Source organism: Anopheles cruzii, chromosome X (assembly GCF_943734635.1).
Source record: "Anopheles cruzii chromosome X, idAnoCruzAS_RS32_06, whole genome shotgun sequence".
NCBI lineage: Eukaryota > Metazoa > Arthropoda > Insecta > Diptera > Culicidae > Anopheles > Anopheles cruzii.
Genome location: NC_069143.1, coordinates 7,462,655 through 7,479,261, shown reverse-complemented (window position 1 = coordinate 7,479,261; position 16,607 = coordinate 7,462,655). Strand labels below are relative to the sequence as shown.

The 16,607-nt window shown below is 51.7% G+C and overlaps 1 protein-coding gene across 1 annotated transcript in view; it reads right to left on the bottom strand.

Annotated features, from left to right (window-relative positions):
- LOC128269144 (low-density lipoprotein receptor-related protein 2) overlaps nucleotides 1-15,788 on the bottom strand; it is a gene marked incomplete at its 5' end in the record, with an annotated part of 29,564 nt that extends 13,776 nt beyond the window's left edge. Inside the window, 7 exons of the mRNA XM_053006524.1 lie at nucleotides 293-2,158; nucleotides 2,216-2,668; nucleotides 2,738-2,992; nucleotides 3,062-3,355; nucleotides 4,343-4,474; nucleotides 4,560-4,706; nucleotides 15,713-15,788. Of these exons, the coding sequence (XP_052862484.1) occupies nucleotides 293-2,158; nucleotides 2,216-2,668; nucleotides 2,738-2,992; nucleotides 3,062-3,355; nucleotides 4,343-4,474; nucleotides 4,560-4,706; nucleotides 15,713-15,788 (3,223 nt within the window). The remainder of the gene's footprint in view (nucleotides 1-292; nucleotides 2,159-2,215; nucleotides 2,669-2,737; nucleotides 2,993-3,061; nucleotides 3,356-4,342; nucleotides 4,475-4,559; nucleotides 4,707-15,712) is intronic.
- Nucleotides 15,789-16,607: the final 819 nt, after the last annotated feature.

The following is a 16,607-nucleotide window of genomic DNA, read 5'->3' as shown; positions in this document are numbered from 1 at the left end:
TTCATCGACATTTTCGACGACGGGTCTGCCTGGTGCATCTTTAGCATCCAAAAAAACTGAAACGCGGGTCGCGAACGAAACCAAAATTGCAATCAATAGCAAGTTGTTGGACGACGAATGAAACAAATAAAAGGCAGTGAAAGGCACTTTCTTAAGCGTCAGCTCAAGAAAGAGCATAAACTGTTGAAACTGTACGATGGATTTCTTTTGTGCCCAACCTTCTTATGACACTAGCCGAAGACACTACTCGAATCCAAGTACGGCCAAATCCCACACTGTCCCCCTTGCTTACTGGTGCAGTTCTGCTCCTCGTCACTGTTGTCCAGACAGTCATCGTCGCCGTCGCAGATCCACGACTTCGGGATGCAGCGCTGGTTGCTGCACGTGAAGTCCCACGTATTCGGGCACGCCTGGACCGGCGGTTCCGCGTTCGGGTCCGACAGACAGTTGCGCCCATCGTCGTCGAGCCGCTCACCGTACGGGCATCCGCAGCGCACCATCAGCGAGGGCGCCGCGCCCGGACCGGCCTCACTATCGTTGCGCGGCAGCGCGAAGCAAAGCTTCTCGCAGCCCCCATTGTTGACACCGCACGGTTGCCCGGCATCGATGCGCTGCACGCTGTGGCTGTACACCTTCACCCCGTACAGGCGGTTCGTTTGCGGTTCCCGCACCATGATCTCCTCCTGTTCGCCGCTCAGCTTGTTGAGACGCACGATCGCGTCCAGCCGCCAATCGGTAATGTACATCCACTCGTCGTGGATGACGATCGAGAATGGGTGGCGGATCAGGCGCGAATTGACCGTCCGCACGTCCGTCCCATCGAGGGCGGCATGTTGGACGTGATCGAGCAGCGCATCACACCAGTACACGCGATCCTCACGGAAATCGATCGACAACCCGTTCGGCCAACCGAGCGTCACATTCCGGAACACGGTCAACCCGGTGCCGTCGGCATTCGCGCGGCTTATATTGGCCGGCCGGTCCCACTCGCTGAAGTAGATGTAACCGCGGTTCGGGTGCACCACAATCGCCCGGGGGCGCTTCAGATTCTTCAGGAGCGTGCGCCGGTAGGCGGTGTTATGCGTCGACAGCACGTTCAGCGTGCCCTTGCGCGAGTCGATGTAGTACAGGTTCTTCGACACCCAGTCGACCGCCAGTCCCTCGACACCCTCGTTCTGCGAGGCAAGCACGATCTCGCGCCCGGTCCCGTTCCGGTGCACCCGGTAGATCACGTCCTGCAGCACGTCCGAGTAGTAGATGTGTTCGTCGACCGCATCAAAGTCGAGCCCAACGAAGCGGGCACGCCGCGACACCACCGGCAGGATCGCATCGCTGAACCCTTCGATGACCGGGTCAAGCACCTTGCCCTTGATGAAGCGCTGCTGCGAGTACATCAGGAACTGGCGCACCAGGTTGCAGTTCATCAGATCGCGGGCCAGCTGCCAGCCGGTGTGGCAAGCGCACCGGTACCCCAGACCGGACGGTGCCCCCTGCACGGCCGTCACCACGCACATCTGAGAGCAGCCACCATTGTTGGCACCGCACGGGTTCGAGACGGATGGCTGCGTAAGCGGGTGAACTGCCACGAGGGCCCTCGGTTCCCGGATGTCCTTCGCCTTGAAGATCGACTGGATGCTGGTGGAGCCGTCAAACTTGTCCACCGACATGATGCCCTGCTTGGTGGCATCCGACCAGAACACTCGGTTCTCGAACAGCGTCAGACGGGACGGGCTCGGGACCTGCTGTCCGCGCAGGATCATCACCCGGGCCGTGCCGTCGTAGCTGACCGACTCGATGTAGTCGAGCAGCGAGTCACACCAGAAGACACGCTTCGCGATCACGTCGACCGCGACGCCGGACGCCTTGTAGGCGGCTTCCGACACGATCGACGTCGCGTGCGTCCCGTCCATGTGCGCGCGCAGCACGTGGCTCCCGTCGGCGACGAACATAAGACCGGCGGTCGGATCGAGTGCCAGGTCAGCCGGGCTGGTTAGGTTCGACCCGAGCACAACCGCATGCCAGCGCCCGTCCAGCTCGAACACATCCACCTTCTGGCCGACCAGGTCCGCCACGTACAGCTTATCGCCGATCCAGTCGACGGCAATCGCGACCGGGGCCCACGTCCCCGGCAGCGTGAACTCGTGGCCTATCCCTTCCCCTACGACGACGCTACCAGCCGGTGGCCGAACCGAGCCGATCATATCCGCTGAGACACCATCTGCCGCTGCCGCTGCTGCCGGAGCCGTCAGGCTCTGAGACTGGACCTTGCGCGTCTTCACGTCGGACCAGTAGAGCAGGTTTTTGGCGTGGTGCAGGGCGAGCCCACTCGCACCGGTCGCGTTCGCCACGATCCGGGCGTCCTGCCCGTGGGCGCTCATGCGCACGATCGCACGGTCGTACGCGAACAGCAGCTCGAGGGAGGACGCGGTCGGGGCGACGCACCGTTGCGTCTCCACCAGCGTGTAGCCGGTGGCACAGGCGCACGCAAACGAACCGTCCGTGTTCGTGCACAGCTGATCGCAGTGGCCCCACACACCGCACTCGTCCAGGTCCGCGCACGTCCGGTTGTCCGGCGAGAGGGTGCGGCCGGCCGGGCAGTAGCACACACCCCCCGTCAGGGACGGGCCACACTTGTGCTCGCAGCCGAGCGCCGGACACGATGCCGTCGCTGAAAGGGAAGCAGAATGAAGCGGCATTAGGCACCTCAGCGCATCAGGTCTCTCGTGCTCTCACTCACAGCAGGCCGTCTCCTCGTCCGTGCCGTCCTCGCAGTCCCGTTTGCCATCGCACAGCTTCGTCTTCACGATGCACTTGGCCTGCCCGTTGGGGCCGCCCCGCGGGCACAGGAACTTGTTGTCCGGGCAGGCGATCGCCGTGCAGTTCGTCTCGTCCGACTCGTCCGAACAGTCGTGGTACCCGTCGCAGTGGAACGTCGCCGGGATGCAGAGCGCGTTCGCACACCGGAACTGGCCCCCGTGGCACGGTGGGAAATCTAGAAACACAGAAAAAGCGAGAGAGATTAGGAGAGGGAAGTGTTGAAGGGAAGTCCAGTGGTACTTACTGCAACCGAGCTCGTCCGAGTTGTCGCCGCAGTCGTTCTTGTGGTTGCACTTGAGCGCCGTGTCGATGCAGCGGGCCCCGTTCGCGCACCGGAACTGGTCCAGCCGGCAGGCGGTGCCGCCCGGGCACCCCTCCTCGTCCTTGCCGGTACGGCAGTCGAGGTAACCGTCACAGCGCTTCTCCTTCGGCACGCAAATGTCGGCCGTGCCGCCGCCCCGGCCGCTCAGCGCCGCCGTGATGCTGCCCTGGGCCGGTGTCCCGCACCGGATGTCGTCCGGTTGGCACTTGCGGTACGCTACGAGACAGAGAGAGAGAGAGAATGTTATTATGGTTTATGGAGTTTCATTTCGATCTATCACTTTGTTTCGTTGTTTACAAGACATTTAGTATCGACGTGTCGCAGAATATTTTACAGTGGAAAAGGTCAAGCACTACTCGATACTTGACCTTTTCCACTGTTTAAAAAATTAAAATTTTAGCAAAGGAAATTTATGAACGAATGTTGAAAGTGTATAAGAACTCTTCGGCTTCAATTAGTACAGTAGCAAGAAGGGTTGCTGAATTTAAATGTGGTCGTGCAAGCGTTGAAGACGACCCAGAACAGCAACAACACCAGAAATCGTAGAAAACAACAGGATGTCGTATTAGAAAATCATTGAGCTACTGAAGGAGATTTACTAGAAGCCCTAGGCATCTCATTGGGGAGTGTAAGCAATATTTTGACTGAAGTATTGGGTTTCAGAAACAATGGGTGCCGCTCGGCAAAATCGGCAAAAGGAACGACTCATCACTATGGACGAGACTTGGGTCTATCACCATGATCCTGAATCAAAGCAAGAGGCTAAAGAGTGATGTGAACCTGGTTCTTCGGCTCCGGAACGAATGCTTGTCCAGAAGAAGCCAAGAAGTTGTTGGTTGGTTATCACAAGAGCATTTTGACAATGGCAAAAATTCATTAGTTGGAGCATCCACCAGAGTATTCGACCAGATTTGGCACTCCGCGACTTGCATCTGTTTCCAGACCCAAAAACAAAATTCATCCGTTGAAAGCGATCAAACGATGAGGTAATAACAGCGCTGTGGAAGCGAATTTCTCAGCCCTTCTGAATTCTCCCTTCAGGAACTAGAGAATTCATCGATTGGAATCTCGTTGGTGTACGCGGTGTATTGATGTTGCAGGGAGACCTGAATACTGAATAATAAAGTGTATTTCAAACCATAAAATTGTGTTTTTCTTATCGAACGCGCAAAACTTATTAAACAGCCAGGTGGCGGTACTTACTGCAGTCGGACTCGTCGGTCCCATCCACACAGTCGATGGTCATGTCGCACTTATAGTGGGGCGGTATGCAGTACGTTTTGTTGAACACGTACTGTCCGCAGCTTATCTGGCCCGTTTCACACTCCGGTGGCGCTGTTCGGGGAGAGAGAGAGAGAGAGAGAGATAGAAGGTGAGACCATCATCATCGGCATCAGGCATCGGGGCAGTTCACACTTACGGCAGTGGCTGAACTCGTCCTCGCCCTTATCGCAGTCCTTTTGGTAGTTGCAGACCGACGTCTGCGGTATACACTTTCCCTCGGAGCATCGGAAGGTCCCGAACGGGCATGGCACGTCGGATTCATTGCTAAATATACTGCCTCCACCTGCGAAATCGAAATCGAAGCAAACCCGGAAGACCGGTTGGCGTACGTTAGTCAGAGCGCGTGCGAGAGAGAGAGAGACGAAGAAAGGGTGGTGGGGTGAGAGCAGAGCACAACATAAGCCCCCCCACCCCCCATTCGTTTTGCGTCATCATTCCAATACCGGTTTCCGGGTAAAGATCGGATTTCGGGTTCGTCCCCCCGAACGTTCGCGTCCCAGAGGTGACCCAGACCGCCCCAGAGGTGATGCCGTGCGCAGGGGGCAAGCAAAAAGAAATATGGGACCTTGCAAAGTCCTCTGTCGTCAAGCCTTCTGCGTCTCCCCTCCCGGGGAGTTTCCGGACTCTGAAGCGGCGTTCGATCGGCGTTGTTCCTGATATCACCCAGAATGCCGAATGGCCGCGCAATTGTTGGAAGTAGCTACCGAATACCCGGCTTATGCATCTGTGCGTTCCGAATGTGTAGTGTCGGGGGAGGGCTCAGAGATCCCCGCGACGGAACAGGCTACGCTTGGCGCGAGTTCAGATAGCGAGAGATGACGCGATAATGAAGCGAAAAAGTTCAAGCGCATTCAAGTCCGATCAACTCAGGTCCGAACTGGAGAGGTGCGCTGGTCCTCTTGTCCAGCAAAAGACGCTGGAGAAACACGTCCGACGATGCTGGAACGTGACTGTATGACGTGGACGTGGCACGTACGAGGTAACGCCGATCATTTAATGTTCGGACCAACACGACTAACGCCCCCCACACAACAACGGTTAGGGGTGCGATGAGGGGTGCAATGTTTTTTTCAGGTCAGTCGGGTACTTCCACAAATATTACAAGCTATTGGGATTTTCAAAATTGGGACATATGTTGAAAGTATTGTCCGTCTCGGATACCGTGTCGATAGGACCCCTAATGTTTGGAAGCGATCAAATCAGATCTATCGATGGTCTTGTTGCAAGGCAAAATCACCACTTTTTAACTGCGCAAACATCACATCTAACACGTTCTCTCAGCAAGAGCATGTTCACCATAAACATCCATTAAAAGACGATGACTTTCGGTAGTACTTTCCTTCATACTGAAGTAATAAAGCAGTATTCCCTGCAAAAACGTAATGTGTAATGCGTAACGACAGTAGCTGTCAAACAGACATTTTATTAAAAAAAAAATTGTGAAATTTATGGTCCTCCATTGTAAAATCGCATGAATTAGTTCAAAGTCCTAATGAGTAAGTCCTGCGCAGGTCGAACGGCGTTACCCCGGCGAACAAAGCGAAATCGAGAAGACCGAGAAGTTCTTCCGGGGAGATCTGTTTTGGAGATCTCCCCGGACCACATCACACGCTAAAATATCTAATTTAACCGATTTATGTGTGTGTGTGTGACTGCGGTATATGTTGCGCAGCAATTTGCATGCGTGCGTACCGTTCGCGTGTGTGTGTGTGTAAGGGCGTATGTGGGTTCCCAGTGCGTCGCGCATCACATCCGAGGGCTGTTCAAAAAGTAGTAAGACAGACATAAGACAATTTCCGCGAGCTACGTATATTCGATTCTCTTTTTTTTGCGTTAGGTTGCTACTCATGTCACTCACTTATGGTGACAACTTCTGCCATTTTTAGTAATCAGTCCATTTTTGACAACTGTTTTGCTTGGACGTGTTTTTTGGCTCATCTTCGACTTCTGCCTCTTAAAAAAATTGATGTCAAATAATCTTTATCAAATTTTGTGTGAAAAACTGACTGTGACTTATGTTGAAGCTATTAAGACCAAAAGCAGCGCTTATCGGTGGTTCAAATTTTTTTCAGAGGACCGAGAAGATGTGTAATGTAAAAGCCAAGTTTGGTCGAATGTGAACAGTTTTGCTTACAGTTTTCTTCGATTGCAGGGTCGCGTGGTGCATCATGAGTTGTTGCCAAAGAGGATAGAACGGTCAATAAAGAATATTTCCTGCAAGTTATGCGCAATTCGGCCGAAGCAATCCGTCACAAATGCCCGTATTTGTGGAAAACCCAAAATTAGCTGTCGCGTCCCTGCGCGAACATCGTGGTTTTTGCGCGAATTTTTGACCAAAGCAACACTCTAATGATGCCAACGCTACCGTATTCTCTAGATCTGGTCCCCTGTGACTTTTTCTTGTTCCGAAAACTGAAGGGGTGCATGACACGGACGACGGAGGACGCTACGCTACGATTTCAGAGATAAAGACGGCATCGACGATGAGCCAAAACACGTCCAAGCAAAACAGCTGTCAAAAATAAACTGATTACTCAAAATGGCCCAATTTTTCGCCATAAGTCAATGACATGTGTAATAAGCAATCTAATGTCACAAATTGAAAATCGGAGATACGTAGCCCGCGGAAATGTCGCAAAAATGTTTGAACACACCTCGTATCTGTTTAGGGCGTGATGTTGAGAGAAGGACTTATGGACACGGACATACGGACGGACGGGACGGAATGTGAGTTAGTTGCCTGCTTCGTCGCCAGCTCGTACTTCTCCACCCAGCTCCCGGTCGCAATGATTGATGATGATGATGGTGACGGCGAAGAAAAATTAAAGGTGTTCCGGTTTCTGTGTGCCAACCGTGAATGTGAGTGTGATGATGAGCTACGCGGGCTGCCACAAGCCAAGCTTTCTTCCAATTCCACTTCGCTAACACAGAGATGCTCACTCACTTATTCTCTACATCGCGCTCCGCGGGTCGGCGGGACATCATCGGGCTGGCGATGCGTTATCGGTGATCTGAAGAAGTGATCACAAGGCAAGGCCTATTTTTGCTCAGACGACGTCCGATAGTCCGAGATCGGTGTTTCAGCGAGAAATAGAGTGAAAGAGAGACCGCGAGGTTCGTGAGGTTCCGCGAGGAGAAAGTTCCCTCTAGAGGAGTCTCCCTGAGGAAACCGTCTGAACCACGGACGAATCCCATCGAAAGTCTCGCAGCGGTAGTAGAACGTAGAAAGCAACACAAGCTCCTGTTGGCTCGCTATACTGAGATATACCACGTCTCAGCATGCTGAGTTCCCAGAGCTGGCTGGAGTTCATTACAATAGTTTCGGGGATCGTTTGGGTCGTGTCGAGGAAGTTTAACATAATCGTCTGGATTGAGATGACCATGGAGACACTCTTAACTGGAGACACTCTTAACAATCAACAAAACTCTCTATGGAACAGCCTACAGGAGAAGTTCAGCATCAGAGAAGCAAGGTATTGTGAGCGTTTGAGAGAGTGTCCAAGAGGTCCTAGGACCTAAAAGAATTGGTGTCCGATTGAGTGTTCGGGAGTTAATCCAAGTCGAAAAGAAAATCCAGAAGAGAAAAAGACTTGCCAGCCCATTCAGCCAGCCCCATCCATCCGCCGTCTTTGGCCCGCATCGGCTGTGTGTACTTTGGTCTGTTCTACGTTCTGGTTCGTACAGCAGAGGGCGCCACCGATACACCGCACGATACGGTGCTACTTATCGATAACAAAAGGGAGCATTCATTCCTTTCGGTACACACACAGGGCACCTTGGGGTGAACCAACTACTCTAGCTGCCATTACCACCGCCCTTCCCCATCAGCGGGGTGAAAGTGATCCATCGTCGTCGTCGTCCACGTCGTCCACACGACTATTGTAAGAAACGGCAGCACAGCGCAGCCCGCCACACATCGCCACTGAAGGCTAAGTTTATTCAATTAAATTCAAACCAAATTTCCGGTGTTACCCATCGTTGTGTATCTTGTCTTCTTGTCCGCTCCCCAGGCCCCCGTCAGCCAACTTACACGTGTGCACTGGCGTGAGATACAAGAGCAGAGCTACTTCAGCAGAGCCCTCTGCTCTGCTCGCGATTCCCGGACTCCCGGGGCTGGCCAGAGCTGCGTGGAGTGCGCGAATATGCGCGGTAGGTGTCCAAGGGACGGGAGCGGTCCTTCTTCCCCCACCCCTGCCCGCCATCCGTCCACGCGGATCAGGGAAATCAGTAATAACGTCTCGCGCGCGCGCGCGCGCTCAGCTCAGGAAGATTATTGCTCCACAAAGCCTGCGTGCAGCGTACACCAGCTGTGCTGAGCGCGCAAAAACCGGTACACACAATGGCACACCATCATCATTACTCGTGTGCGTGTGTGTGTGAAAGAGATCAATTACTGGATCCGTCGCCTGAGGGAACAAGAGACTCACAGAGAGAGAGAAAGACAGAGTATTCCACCGAGAGTGTCCCAGATATTGGCTTACATTCCCTTCGTCTGGGCAATTCGGGGACATCACCACCATCATCATCGCTCAAATCAGCGCTCATCACCCCAGCCAGCCAGGCCAGTCAGGCCAGCCCAGAACGGGCTGGCAACGGGAAGAAAATCACTACAATTTACTTATAAACCCCATCACCTGGCTCGCGCATCACAGTCCAAGGCCCTAGAGTTCCTCACACGGCGGCGCATTACGCCGCCAATTAATAGGAGTCGGTACGACTTGAAACCCTAGTTCCTGTGCCGGCCGGCCGGCCGAACTTCGTTGTCCCCGCAATTGATATTTGTTTTTCTATCAGGGATCAGGATGGGCGCGCTTTCGGACCGTATCCATCAAAAGAGCGTGTGTGTCAGAGCGTCGTCAGCAGATGTAGTAACTGCCCGAGACAGATATCGGAACGCAAAACAAACTTGGACCTTTAGTACACTTTGGTTTATAATTTGGACTGCACGAAGAATTACTATTATCGTTATACGGCCGAGCGGAGTACCAGTTCTATGTTCTTCTATTCTATTGAATTTAATTACTAAAACACCGATGCAAGAATGTTGTTTTGACTTTTCCACAGGGATATCCATTTCGTTTCGTTTCACAGGGCTGAGTCAGTTTGCACAGTATTCGAATATATCTTCGTCAACCGTTGACTGTTGTGTTGCATGTCTGTCATTTTAGAAAATGAATCGTTCAACAACAACAGACCAACGTGTCTACTCAACCAAGACCGTGCGATTTGGGCTGACACAAGTCCGCAACTTTGGAGCCAATTTTATGACACTTTCTGATGCAACAAGCAACTTTGAAGGCACACCTGACACGCCTCCAGACGGTTGCGGTTCGAGTAGAAGAAGTAAACGATCGAAGCTTAACACAACGTTCGCAAATATTTGTTCGCGACCGGAAAGCTTTTGGTTGTCCGTAGACCGGTAGACGAACTCCACCCACCCCATTACTTGGAGACGAAAATCAGAAGTAAAAGCCTCCGCTACTGTTTGCGCAGTCGCTTATCGGTTGGGATGTGAACACACAGATTGATTTGAAGGGAGTCATAACTTTTGGTCGACTTTGTTTCGAAAGATCATCGGCAGATCGTGAAGCGCGATCGCAATAGAACTTCTGACCATTTAAGGTCTGTGTGGCTCAGCGATGCACGGGCTGCCCTGAAGAATTGAAGAATTCGCTACGGAATATTCCAGGCCAGGTCAGGCGTTGTCTGTTTCTTTAGTTTTACCAACGAATTGCCATCAACTGTTGATCAACTCGCAGCGATTTACGCAGCGTTTCAGCGCGTTTTATTTATTGTATCTCTCCTGAACGCGAACTCCTTAGAAATAACTCTACAAAATGTCACGAGTAAGTACGGAGATGTTACGAGCATCGATTCACCGACTGATTAAACCACCGGTACCGGGCTGCCGTGGGCAAACCAACAACACATCTTGACCGACTCTCGAGGGGGACCATGGCGGATCAATTTGTATTCCCCGGACGTAAAACCGGACTCAAAAAGTTTGATGGACAAAATCGTCAAAAAAATGCAGAAGGTGCGAACTGTCCGGTCACGAAGCGGACTTTCAGATGTCAATAAAAAAACGGTGGTCCAGCAACAACCTCCCCACGCCGTTTCTCTCTCTCTCTCACACACACACACACGCACACATGCGCCTATTCGAGGGTTCTGAAGTTGAACAGGGTCATTAGGGAGTCACATGCCATGGCAGGGGCGTCGTCACCATCAGAGACGATCGGATGATTATGTTTCGCATTACTTGCTGGTTATTTCAATCAAATATTGAAACAGATATTGTATTATTGAAAGCTAGGCTAGCGATAAGTTTTGGAGGCCACACCAAAAAAACCATTCTTTTAAGCCATTCCGCCAGCCATCTTCGTCAGAATTGAAGTGCCCCGCTCAGCAAGGTCCGATGCGATGTATAAAGGTGCTAATCGGATGTGCCATGTGATAGAACTTCCCGACCAACCGGTTTTTCAGTATGCGATGAAACGTTACCATGCAATTTTGTGTTATTGTGGCCGTTTTGCATTCAACGCCTCCCTCAGATGGGTCCAGGTGCTATTGCATATCAACCATTTGATCAGATTTGAGTAGCTCAAAAAGTAGAGGCAAACACCTTTTGATCCTGCCAAAAACACAGAGAGCGCACAGTAGAACCTGGACTTCCGTCTCCTGGACACTACGCACTGGCTTTTAAATTTTTGTATTGTGATGTTCATGTGCAATTTAATTTCAATCGATCACCTTATTCTTTTTTTACAAGTCATTTATTAGTGTCACAGTATTTTTTCACAATGAAATGAATGAATTCACAACGAAATGTTGAAAATCTATATGGACTGTTCGCCTGCAATTAGCGAAAGGGGTGTTTCTAAATTTAAACGTGGTCGTACAAGCCTTGAAGACGATCCACGGCAAGGACGTCCAAACACAGACACAACACACTGAAATCGTAGACAAAGTACAGGACATCGTATTGGAAAATCGACGAAATCGACCGAAAGAGATTTAGTACAAGGCTGAATAATAAAGTGTGCTGAATTAGAAAGTGCATTTCAAAGCATAAAATTGTGTTTTTCTTATCGAACTGGCTGACGAACAGCCTTATTGAACATCCTAGTACATCATTGGAAAGTGTTGCGGATAAACTTAACGATATATACGTTGCCAAATCGGTTTACTTTGCTCGGTTTTTTTGCTTTTTCGAAGCAACCAAAACATTCAGAATCGAGGAAGCGTTTTTCGAAACACATGGCCACGTGAACTGCAAACGGACCCGGCCGTGTTTATATATTCATGTAAATGTTTCCATCAATCAATATTATAATATTACTGAATAATAATGCATAATGCGACACAAACCACCGGCGGCAGCTGCCGAAATGCGACGCAGTGCGATAGGAAACGTGCAAACAATTGAGCCGTTTTCCGGTTAGAACTGCGTCTTAATAGTTCCAATCAGTTCCAACCCCGCGGTGGTTGTCCGCCGACCCAGCGCAGGTTGTCAGGATTGTTGTGACAAACTACGCCGAAAGTGGTGCGCGGCGCACTGCGCACTGGACGCTGACACAAAAATAGGCGCCGTGTGTTGGCACTGAAAAATGTTGATGAGTAACTGAGTCAGAACATCAGAACAGGCAATTCAGCTAGCCTAGCGCAGCTTACTACTAATGTTGACCGCTTCATGTTGAGTCCGAAAACTCTTCAACCACCACCCTTTGGGATGGTAATAGGGATTGTAAGCTACCGATTACTTGACTTTTAAGACGCCATAACTTCCAGATTATGGGAATTGTAGACATTTATAGTAACAATTTTGACATTTACATCAACATTTTACAACCGTTTTACAACAGGACGGCGCTACGTGCCATATGGCTGCATCGTTGCATCGGCCAAGTGAGCCAAAGTGAGTGGTCTACCGCGTCGTACGTATCGATTCAAAGTTCTTCGATTCAAACCCCCAAAAAAAACGGAACAAAAACCGGTGAAAGAAAATCGAGCGAAACCGGTGAAAGAAAAAGGGATCATCGGCCACGCGGTTCGAGCGCGATTTTTCTTTCGCTCCTTCGCGTGCTTCCGCGAGCTTTCCAGAGAGAGACAGACAGAGAAAAAAATAGAAAGAGAGAGAGAGAGAGTAGTAGCCTTCACAGAGCCTAAGGTGCACCGCCCTTTACGATCACAGTCCGTCCCGTCCGTCGCCGCAGGGTGATTGTAATCGTTTTTTTTTTTTTTGGTTTTGCCAACAAGCCTTTCGGCCAAGCCATGTCAGAGAGGAAGGGTGAGGTGCGGCAGGCGGGTGCGAAAATGAAAGTTTCGGTGAACGGTCGGGCGGACGGACGGACGGACGGATGATGGCCCGCGCACGGCACCGTTCGATAATTAGTGCACCGGAACCGGAAGCACCGGTTGATGGCCCACCCCACCAGGCTTTAGACCTTTTTCTCTAGATCCCCTACTCCCCACCCACCATCCATCAGTCGCTGTCCCTCAAAACCATTTGGCGACAGGGTAAGGAGGCAACGATCGTACACCAAAAATTGTGTCGCGTTTGCAAAGCTCGAAACCCGAAAAGCTTGCCCGCTGCCCGTTGACACCGGAGGGGTAGCGGACACCGGGGAAAGACCAGCACCACTCTTCACTCCACGCCGCTCCACCAGCTAGAATCACGAGCCGACGAAATGCGGTGCTTCACCTGGATGATGATGATGAAGATTGCTTTACGATGGGTTTCTCCTTCCCTCTCTCTCTCTCTCGCTCTCTCTAGCATGGTTTGCTCGCTTCTTCTTCACATCCCATCCCGCACACACACACACACACACACACGGGCACCGGTCCGCGTTTCACCATTTGCCATTCAGATGCCCTTTTGAGTCGCGCGCATTGCGCGGGTTCGTCGCTTATTTCCGTCGCAGTTCTTTGATTTGAATTCGGTCGGCGAGAGCGCGGCGGCACGGGGCACCGCGGCTGAGTGGCTTAAAATTTCGAAACCCCCCTTCGTCACACCGCGCCTCTTGTCATCCCACGGATGGGAGGGGGGTATGAGAAGCAGTTGTCGATAGCAACTCATCATTGGTTATGTCATAATACGACTGCCGGAGCCGATAGCTAGGAGCGAGCGGTCCGCGGAGCGAGTGTTCACCAGCATGTTTATCACCGAAAAAAGGTTGTGCCATTTGCTACGCTCCGAGTCAACGGGGACTAAAGTTCACTCGAGCTTCGACTGAGAATCGTAACTCTGGCCCAACGAAGCGCTACTCTTCTGGGCGAGATGGTGAGACCAGGTGGTGAGAACTATGAAATGAGACTTTTTTCAAAGAAATCACATGTTTGTTGGGATTGTAATGGAAAACTCTTTTTGATTCGAAGTACGTCCATCGCAAGATATACAAGCTATTTGCCGTGGATGCCGTCGATGAAAATGAACGATAATCGGAAGGGGGTGACCAAGTACGGCGGATGGGATAGAAGCTCCCATCCAAGCAGCTTTGATTGTATCATCGTGAACCAATTTTGCTTTGTGCGCATTGTCATGGATAACTTTACCATGTTTTCTGATCCACTCTGGGGTCGTTTATCGATTCGAATGCCATGGTTCAAATTGATCATTTGTCGGTCGATGGTCGGCGATCTATATTACGCAGTTTCATCCGGGTTTGGGAGCTTGTTATAGACCACGCCTTTCTGGTCCCACCACACAGTCACACAGCATTGTGCTTCTGCCGAATCGATCTCGGTTCTGTAGTCGAAGTTGATTTGCTTTTTATTTTTCTTTTTTACAAATCCTCCTTTCATCCTCCTTTCAACCCTTGCTGATAGCCACAGTTGTCGCCGTGCTCGGTTTCCAGCTCGTTGCGATCACAGTGCTGCAAATTTACGATACGATAGCAATAGAGAGTTGCAGCCGTTCAGTCCTTTGGAGGCAATGTATCTCTAGATCTATATATCGGGGGTTTTCCGTTTTTGTTTTGTTTTTGGCAAAAGCAAGTTCCAATTTCCCGCAAATGAACCGCAATGAAACGGGAAAAAACCTGCAACTTAGTTAGTTAAACCTGGCTAAAAAGGCGACCACGCCGATACGCTGAAACCGCCGATACCATCTCTGGACCGACACTGGACCTCTCTAGGCGAAACCAAAAAGTCCTATCGAATCGACCAATCCAGCCCTCGCCTCTATGTCAGTAAGTGTTTGTGAGTTTAAACGTGATTGTACTAGCCCTTGAGACGATTCACGTCAAAAACGTCAAAAAACAGACACAACACATTGAAATCGTAGAAAAAGTACAGGATGTCGTGTTGGAAAATCGACGAATAACTGGTTTTTTGGCTCCGAAACGGGCTCGTGTCCAGAAATCGACCAAGAATGCGTTAGCATCAGTGTGTTGGGATGCGAATGAAATTTTGCTAGCGGATTACCCGGACGACCCGGATTGCAGAAGAAAAACATCCTCTTCCATCAGGGCAATGTACCCCTGTCACAAGAGCATTTTGGGAAATGGCAAAAAGCCATGAATTAAGGTTACAATTGTTGGAGTATCCACCGTATTCGACCAAATTTGTCCCCTAGCGACTTTCATCTGTTTTCAGACCCAAAACAAACATACGTGGAAAGCGTTTTTCGTCAAATGATGACGTCATAACAGCTGCGGAAGCGTGTTTCGAAGCCCTTCCTCATTCCAGGGATGGATTTCATGAATTGGAGTCTACTTGGTACAAGTGTCTGGAAGGCCGTACTGAATAAAAAAAATGTATTTCAAACCATAGACACGAATAGAAGGAGAAATGTGTGGCCTGATTGACGTTTGTAAGCATGTGGGCAACATTTGGTTAGGCCAAGCAACAGCGGACTCCAATAGGAGCTCCTTCGAAGCACTTGGCCCTCTTGAGGCCTTCTAATGGATGCTCTGCTCTGCTCTGCCGACCTTTTGCAAACCAGGAGGTGCCAAGCACGACAGGAGAGACAAAGTTGCGGAAGTCGCCGCAGCGCAATCGGAACAGAAATGTCAGGCGCCTGGACTGGGCACCATTTTGATTTTGTCTACGACAGAGAGCCCATCCATCCCGGGGCGGGGAGAGGTCGGAGCAGGTTGGGCGCCACCACTACCAAGACACACACACACACACACACACAGGCGGATACAGGCGGACCGTCGGTGGCCCGCGGGTCCCAAAAGTTCAGCTCAGTTCACACACCCCAACAACAACAACAACAACAACAACAACTCGTACATAGGAGGGAACCGTGGGGGGCCCTGAGTGGGGCGGGGGGAGCAGACTTACCTATTCCTAATAAAGACTCGGCGTGTATTGTACTCGTCATGCAGGCAACTGCCACCAGCACTACCGCCGGCCATCGCCACCAGGGGAGTGCCGGCGACGACGGCGGCGGCGGCCCGCTAGCGGCCTCCCCGTCCGCCCGCCGTTGCGTGCCCCTTCGCCGTCGGCCGCCGGTTACTTCCATGCTGCTGTTGCTGCTGCTGCGCGATCCACACCCACACACACACACACGGACGGACGCACACGGACGCACACAGCGAACACGAACACGAACTTCCTTCCGAACAACCACCACCCACCGCCCCGCTGCGCGGCCGCGGGTGGGCCTTTGTTTTCGTTTCTTTCGTTCCCGTTCGTCTTCTCCTTCCCGAGAGGCCCCGTCCGCAGAAAGGGGGGAAGAAAAGGGTTTGCACGGCAGCAGCCCGGGCGTCGGGATCGGGGTTGGGTTTTTCTTAATTACGATTTAACTGTGGCACCGGCACGAACACGGACACACACACACACGGGCGCACGCACGCATGCACGCCCGTGCACACACCACACACTCTAGACACTCACTTCACCACACACACACAGTCGCAGTCGCAGTCGCAGCCGCAGCGTACACTGCGCACTCATGCCATCACTTGCGAGGATCGGGTTGGTGGTGGTGGTTGTGGGGGATGGTGGTGGTCCGCTGCTACAAACCCTTCTCACGAGGGCATCCACACACACACACAGCGATGGCGGCCGCAGGTGGATGGGGGGCGCTGGCTCCCCTTTTCTCGCTCTCTCCCTCTCTCTCTCACAGTCTGTCTGGTGGTGTTGTTGAGCGGTTGGTTGCGTTCAGTTCATTTGATAGAAGCTCGTTCCTGCTCTCCCTCCTGTCCGCTTTCTCTCCCTCTCTCTCTCTCTCTCT